The sequence below is a fragment of the Crinia signifera genome, chromosome 8, assembly GCF_055691185.1.
Source record: "Crinia signifera chromosome 8, ASM5569118v1, whole genome shotgun sequence".
In the NCBI taxonomy this organism is placed as follows: Eukaryota; Metazoa; Chordata; class Amphibia; order Anura; family Myobatrachidae; genus Crinia; species Crinia signifera.
In genome coordinates this window covers 178,788,334-178,796,445 of record NC_139224.1, presented here as the reverse complement: position 1 = coordinate 178,796,445, position 8,112 = coordinate 178,788,334, and the positions used below count along the sequence as shown (strand labels likewise).

Here is an 8,112-nt window from a genome sequence, read left to right as displayed (position 1 = left end):
AACTGGTGTGGGCACGTTTTTAGGCAGCGCTACTGCTGTCGGCAACTGGTGTGAGCACGTGTATAAGCAGTGTTACTACTGTCGGCAACTGGTGTGTGCATATGGTTACACAGTGCTACTAATGTTGGCAACTGGTGTGAGCACTATGTATAAGCAGAGCAACTACTTTTGGCAACTGGTGTGGGCGTTATGAATAAGCAATGCTACAAATGTGGGCATATGCAGGAGTTCTCGGGGCATTATGTGTAGCATAATGTGTGTCAATGTCATATGGGCATTATTGTGCATGGCATATTTTGTAAGGGGAATTAGGGTGTGTGGCATAATGTGTAATGGGCATTATGGTGTGCTGCATATTATGTAAGGGGCATCATGATGTGTGGCATAATGTATAATTTGCATTACTGTGTGTGGTATAATGTGTAATGGGCATGGAGGTGTGAAGCATAATGTGTTATGGGGATTAAGGTGTAATTGGTACTTTTATGTGACCAAGCCCCTTCCTCATGAAGCCACGCTCCTACATTTTTTAGCGCGCCTACGGCGCGAACTCTCCCTCTTTTTTAACTCATGGCACCGAAATTGTGCTACTATGTGGTGTAATTTGGAGTGGGAGTACTATTGTGTGGCCATTCCCCTTCCTTGTGAGATCACACGTTTTTCTTTCGGTGTGCGCTGTCCCTTTGTAAAGCTTGGGTGGGCGCAAATTTAGTTTGCAGGAGGGCGCCGAACCCCCTAGCACCGGCCCTGAGCAGGTGCTGTATTTTAATTTGCCGCCGGCATGCTGAGTTGAAGAAGCTGCACTCAAGGACCTCCGGGCTGCAGCTCAGCGGAGGAGGAGATGGGGGAGCAGGAGCCAGGTTACGGTAAAGTCAAGTGAGGAGGGGGGGACCTGGGGCCTGGACTGGAGTCTCGGGCCCCCAAATTCCTGATGGCAGTCCTGGACCCCATCAAGCTATGGCATTACACCCCCTGCTAGTAGAGCCTGGTGCTGGTTCTTAAAATACAGGGGACCCCCACTCACTTTGTCACCCGTATTTTGGAAACTGGGGCTGGCTGAGCAGTGAGTGGAGGCTGAGGAGTGAGTGGAGGCTGAGCAGTAAGTAGAGGCTGTATGGTTATTGGAGGCTGAGCAGTGAGTGGAGGCTGTGTGGTTAGTGAAGGCTGAGCATTGAGTGGAGGCTGAGCAGTGAGTGGAGGCTGTGTGGTTAGTGGAGACAGAGCAGTGAGTAGATGTAGAGCTGTGACTGGAGGCTGTGTGGTTAATGGAAGCTGAGCAATGAGTGGAGGCTGTGCGGTTAGTAGAGGCTGAGCAGTGAGTGGAGGCTGAGCAGTGAGTGGAGGCTGTGTGGTTAGTAGAGGCTGAGCAGTGAGTGGATGCTGTGTGGTTAGTAGAGGCTGTGTGGTTAGTAGAGGCTGAGCAGTGAGTGGAGGCTGTGCGGTTAGTGGAGGTTGTGCAGTGAGTAGAGGCTGTGCGGTTATTGGAGGCTGTGCGGTGAGTGGAGGCTGTGTGGTTAGTAGATGCTGTGCAGTGAGTGGAGGATGTGTGGTTAGTAGAGGCTGTGCAGTGAGTGGAGGCTGTGTGGTTAGAGGCTGTGCAGTGAGTAGAGGCTGAGAAGTGAGTGGAGGCTGTGTGGTTAGTAGAGGCTGAGCAGTGAGTGGAGGCTGTGTGGTTAGTAGAGGCTGAGCAGTGAGTGGAGGCTGTGTGGTTAGTAGAGGCTGAGCAGTGAGTGGAGGCTGTGTGGTTAGTAGAGGCTGAGAAGTGAGTGGAGGCTGTGTAGTTAGTAGAGGCTGAGCAGTGAGTGGAGGCTGTGCAGTGAGTGGAGGCTGAGCAGTGAGTGGAGGCTGAGCAGTGAGTGGAGGCTGTGCGGTGAGTGGAGGCTGAGCAGTGAGTAGAGGCTGTGCGGTGATTGGAGGCTGTACAGTGAGTGGAGGCTGTGCAGTGAGTGGAGGCTGAGCGGTTAGTGAAGGCTGTGTGGTTAGAGGCTGTGCAGTGAGTGGAGGCTGAGCAGTGAGTGGAGGCTGTGTGGTTAGTAGAGGCTGAGCAGTGAGTGGAGGCTGTGTGGTTAGTAGAGGCTGAGCAGTGAGTGGAGGCTGTGTGGTTAGTAGGGGCTGAGCAGTGAGTGGAGGCTGTGTGGTTAGTAGAGGCTGAGCAGTGAGTGGAGGCTGTGTGGTTAGTAGAGGCTGTGCAGTGAGTGGAGGCTGAGCAGTGAGTGGAGGCTGTGTGGTTAGTGGAGGCTGAGCAGTGAGTGGAGGCTGTGTGGTTAGTAGAGGCTGTGCAGTGAGTGGAGGCTGTGTGGTTAGTAGAGGCTGAGAAGTGAGTGGAGGCTGTGTGGTTAGTAGAGGCTGAGCAGTGAGTGGAGGCTGTGCAGTGAGTGGAGGCTGTGCAGTGAGTAGAGGCTGTGCGGTGATTGGAGGCTGTGCGGTGAGTGGAGGCTGTGCAGTTAGTGAAGGCTGTGTGGTTAGAGGCTGTGCAGTGAGTGGAGGCTGTGTGGTTAGTAGAGGCTGAGCAGTGAGTGGAGGTTGTGTGGTTAGTAGAGGCTGAGCAGTGAGTGGAGGCTGTGTGGTTAGTAGAGGCTGAGCAGTGAGTGGAGGCTGTGTGGTTAGTAGAGGCTGAGCAGTGAGTGGAGGCTGTGTGGTTAGTAGAGGCTGAGCAGTGAGTGGAGGCTGTGTGGTTAGTAGAGGCTGAGCAGTGAGTGGAGGCTGTGTGGTTAGTAGAGGCTGAGCAGTGAGTGGAGGCTGTGTGGTTAGTAGAGGCTGTGCAGTGAGTGGAGGCTGAGCAGTGTGGGCGGGGCCCGGGTGACATGTATATATACTGTACACAGCCCCCATATAGCAAGCAGTATATATACAGCCGCTGCTGATGTCACCAGGATCCCTGCGCTCTGTAATCAGACACCGCTGCTGCCAGGATTCTCCCCCAGTCACTCTGCGCTCAGCCCCGGACGCTCCGTCTCCTGCTCCGGCCGCAGTCGCTGATGGTGCCGGTCCCGGGGGTGCGCTGGCCATGCAGAGCGGCGGTGACTACACAACTCTCCTGCTCGGCTTCTGATTCCGACTGATCTCCGCTGTGTGGACCAATGCAGACAAATGCATTTAGGAGCCCAAAGGACAAGGAGTGGACGCATCTCTGCCGCTGCTGCCAGGTGAGTGCCGGCCGGGGGTGCTCTGGGCTCAACTGTGGCTGCAGAGCAGACTGCAAGCTTCTGTGGTTCACAGGACAGATTGTAGAATCTGGCTTTACCAGTAGATTGCAAGCTCCTGTGCTGTTTGCTAAAGGCAGGGTTTGTGGCTGCAGAATAGATTGCAAGCTCCTGTGGCTTCGGATTTGTGGCTGCAGAGTAGATGGTAAGCTCCTGTGGCTTCGGATTTGTGGCTGCAGAATAAATTGCAAGCTCCTGTGGTTTTTGTGGCTGCAGAGTAGATTGCAAGCTCCTGTGACACCTGGCATGGTTGCTGACAGAGAACACGCTGTCACTGATATGACTTGGCATTACTGCCTCACAGTGCGGAGGTCATTGGTACAATTCCCACCATGGCCCTAACTGTGCGGAGTTTGTATATTCTCCTAATTGGCTCCCAACAAATTAACGCTAGAATGTCTGTGTGTGCATGTTCCTGGTAGGAAATATAGAGTGTAAGCTCTGCTGGGGCAGGGACTGGTATGAGTGTTCAACTATTCTCTGTACAGCGCTGCGGAATATGTGTGCGCTATATAATAACTGGTAACAATAGTCTCTATACAGCGCTGCGGAATAAGTGTGCGCTATATAATAACTGGTAATAATATTCTCTGTACAGCGCTGCGGAATATGTGTGCGCTATATAATAACTGGTAATAATATTCTCTGTACAGCGCTGCGGAATATGTGTGCGCTATATAATAACTGGTAATATTCTCTGTACAGCGCTGTGGAATATGTGTGCGCTATATAATAACTGGTAATAATAGTCTCAGTACAGTGCTGTGGAATATGTGTGCGCTATATAATAACTGGTAATAATATTCTCTGTACAGCTTTGTGGAATATGTGTGCGCTATATAATAACTGGTTATAATAATCTCTGTACAGCGCTGCGGAATATGTGTGCGCTATATAATAACTGGTAGTAATCTCTGTACAGCGCTGCGGAATATGTGTGCGCTATATAATAACTGGTAATAGTCTCTGTACAGCGCTGTGGTATACGTGTGCGCTATATAAATAACTGGTAATAGTCTCTGTACAGCGCTGTGGAATATGTGTGCGCTATATAATAACTGGTAATAGTCTCTGTACAGAGCTGCGGAATATGTGTGCGCTATATAATAACTGGTAATAATAATCGCTGTACAGCGCTGTGGAATATGTGTGCGCTATATAATAACTGGTAATAATAGTCTCTGTACAGCGCTGCGGAATATTTGTGCGCTATATAATAACTGGTAATAATATTCTCTGTACAGCGCTGCGGAATATGTGTGCGCTATATAATAACTGGTAATAATAATCTCTTTACAGCGCTGTGGAATATGTGTGCGCTATATAATAACTGGTAATAATAGTCTCTGTACAGCGCTGCGGAATATGTGTGCGCTTTATAATAACTGGTAATAATATTCTCTGTACAGCGCTGCGGAATATGTGTGCACTATATAATAACTGGTAATAATAGTCTCTGTACAGCGCTGTGGAATATGTGTGCGCTATATAAATAACTGGTAATAATCTCTGTACAGCGCTGCGGAATATGTGTGCGCTATATAAATAACTGGTAATAATCTCTGTACAGCGCTGCGGAATATGTGTGCGCTATATAAATAACTGGAAATAATCTCTGTACAGCGCTGCGGAATATGTGTGCGCTATATAAATATCTGGTAATAATCTCTGTACAGCGCTGCGGAATATGTGTGCGCTATATAATAACTGGTAATAATAATCTCTGTACAGCGCTGCGGAATATGTGTGCAATATAAATAACTGGTAATAATCTCTGTACAGCGCTGTGGAATATGTGTGCGCTATATAATAACTGGTAATAATATTCTCTGTACAGCGCTGAGGAATATGTGTGCACTATATAATAACTGGTAATAATCTCTGTACAGCGCTGTGGAATATGTGTGCGCTATATAAATAACTCGTAATAATAGTCTCTGTACAGCGCTGCGGAATATGTGTGCACTATATAATAACTGGTAATAGTCTCTGTACAGCGCTGCGGAATATGTGTGCAATATAAATAACTGGTAATAATCTCTGTACAGCGCTGCGGAATATGTGTGCGCTATATAATAACTGGTAATAATATTCTCTGTACAGTGCTGAGGAATATGTGTGCACTATATAATAACTGGTAATAATCTCTGTACAGCGCTGTGGAATATGTGTGCGCTATATAATAACTGGTAATAGTCTCTGTACAGCGCTGCGGAATATGTGTGCGCTATATAATAACTGGTAATAATATTCTCTGTACAGCGCTGTGGAATATGTGTGCGCTATATAATAACTGGTAATAATAATCTCTGTACAGCGCTGCGGAATATGTGTGCAATATAAATAACTGGTAATAATCTCTGTACAGCGCTGCGGAATATGTGTGCGCTATATAAATAACTGGTAATAAATAGGACCACTGGGGACTGGGCCGGGACTCTCGGTGGTGTGGATTACAGGCCCCCTGGCCCCGGCCTGTCCATTCAGAGGACTTCTGTCATCCAATCCCTCACGGTTATGATGAGGTTAAAGATAAGTGTGGCGCTTGTGGCAACACGTCCCTCTCCCCGGCTTCTGTGTACAGGACACGTATGTGAGATGGGGTCAGGGATGATGTTTGTCCTGTACATAGACCACAGGGGCTCATCAGCGACATGACAGTAAATAGGGCCCATTGCCCCCCAGGGCTGCTCCCGCCTGCAGGGCACTAAGCCTGGGGGGGGCAGAGGATGTCACTAGGTGACAGCAGGGACAGGGATCTGTGTGCGCCTGCTGCTGACATCCCCCATATGTTAGCAGTTTGGGAGACGCCATCTTTCACATATTTGTATGGACTTGTTGTGAGAGGAACTTGGATTGGGGGGGGGGGGGGGGTCTTCAGGAGTCACATTACACTGTGTGCAGGCAGGCGGCAATGCTGGGAGTGCGCCGGTATTATTAGCTGTCCTGTGGCAGGCACGGTGTGTGTGTGGGTGCTGTGTGCAGGGGGCACCAAGTGTGGGACACTGTGGCAGGAACCAAGTGTGGGGGGCATAGTGTATGGCAGGCACTGTGTGTGGGGGGCATAGTGTATGGCAGGCACTGTGTGTGTCGGGTGAGCACAATGTGTGGGGGCATAGTGTATGGCAGGTACTGTCTGTGTGGGGTGAGCACAATGTGTGGGGGCATAGTATATGGCAGGCACTGTGTGTGGGGGGCATAGTGTATGGCAGGTACTGTCTGTGTGGGGTGAGCACAATGTGTGGGGGCATAGTGTATGGCAGGCACTGTGTGTGTGGGGTGAGCACAATGTGTGGGGGCATAGTGTATGGCAGGCACTGTGTGTGTGGGGTGAGCACAATGTGTGGGGGCATAGTGTATGGCAGGCACTGTGTGTGTGGGGTGAGCACAATGTGTGGGGGCATAGTGTATGGCAGGCACTGTGTGGGGGGCATAGTGTATGGCAGGCACTGTGTGTGTCGGGTGAGCACAATGTGTGGGGGCATAGTGTATGGCAGGCACTGTGTGTGTGGGGTGAGCACAATGTGTGGGGGCATAGTATATGGCAGGCACTGTGTGTGGGGGGCATAGTGTATGGCAGGTACTGTCTGTGTGGGGTGAGCACAATGTGTGGGGGCATAGTGTATGGCAGGTACTGTCTGTGTGGGGTGAGCACAATGTGTGGGGGCATAGTGTATGGCAGGCACTGTGTGTGTGGGGTGAGCACAATGTGTGGGGGCATAGTATATGGCAGGCACTGTGTGTGGGGGGCATAGTGTATGGCAGGCACTGTGTGTGTGGGGTGAGCACAATGTGTGGGGGCATAGTGTATGGCAGGCACTGTGTGTGTGGGGTGAGCACAATGTGTGGGGGCATAGTGTATGGCAGGCACTGTGTGTGTCGGGTGAGCACAATGTGTGGGGGCAAAGTGTATGGCAGGCACTGTGTGTGGGGGGCATAGTGTATGGCAGGAACTATGTGTGTGGGGTGAGCACAATGTGTGGGGGCATAGTGTATGGCAGGCACTGTGTGGGGGGCATAATATATGGCAGGCACTGTGTGTGGGGGGCATAGTGTATGGCAGGAACTATGTGTGTGGGGTGAGCACAATGTGTGGGGGCATAGTGTATGGCAGACACTGTGTGTGGGGGGCATAGTGTATGGCAGGAACTATGTGTGTGGGGTGAGCACAATGTGTGGGGGCATAGTGTATGGCAGGCACTGTGTGTGGGGGCATAGTGTATGGCAGGCACTGTGTGTGGGGGGCATAGTGTATGGCAGGCACTTTGTGTGGGGGGCATAGTGTATGGCAGGCACTGTGTGTGGGGGGTGAGCACAATGTGTGGGGGCATAGTGTATGGCAGGCACTGTGTGTGTGGGGTGAGCACAATGTGTGGGGGCATAGTGTATGGCAGGCACTGTGTGTGTGGGGTGAGCACAATGTGTGGGGGCATAGTGTATGGCAGGCACTGTGTGTGTGGGGGGGCTGCGTGCAGTTGACACTGTCTGTGGGACACTAAGTGGGATGGGCACTGTGGTGGGCTCTGTGTGTGTGCAGGGGCACTATGTACACGGCGGGCGCTGTGTGCGCTATTTATATTTGACGACGGACCAGCAACATACTGGCCGGTGTGTATCCACCATTAGAGTACTTGGAACCAGTGAAAGGAGGAAGCCGGTGGCAGCTGCGTGCTCATCCGCCTCCGTCAGGTCTGGGTGTCCTGCGTATACAGTGACAGTCTGGGTGTCCTGCGTATACAGTGACAGTCTGGGTGTCCTGCGTATACAGTGACAGTCTGGGTGTCCTGCGTATACAGTGACAGTCTGGGTGTCCTGCGTATACAGTGACAGTCTGGGTGTCCTGCGTATACAGTGACAGTCTGGGTGTCCTGCGTATACAGTGACAGTCTGGGTGTCCTGCGTATACAGT

General features: G+C 50.9%; 1 protein-coding gene across 2 annotated transcripts in view; it reads left to right on the top strand.

The window, feature by feature from the left end:
* The first annotated feature begins 2,853 nt into the window (after positions 1-2,853).
* Positions 2,854-8,112, top strand: part of COL24A1 (collagen type XXIV alpha 1 chain) — a 395,453-nt gene continuing 390,194 nt past the window's right edge. For both annotated transcript variants that reach the window (XM_083157902.1, XM_083157901.1), the window contains exon 1: positions 2,854-3,146. In XM_083157902.1, the coding sequence (XP_083014028.1) occupies positions 3,091-3,146 (56 nt within the window). In that variant the 5' untranslated portion in view covers positions 2,854-3,090. The remainder of the gene's footprint in view (positions 3,147-8,112) is intronic.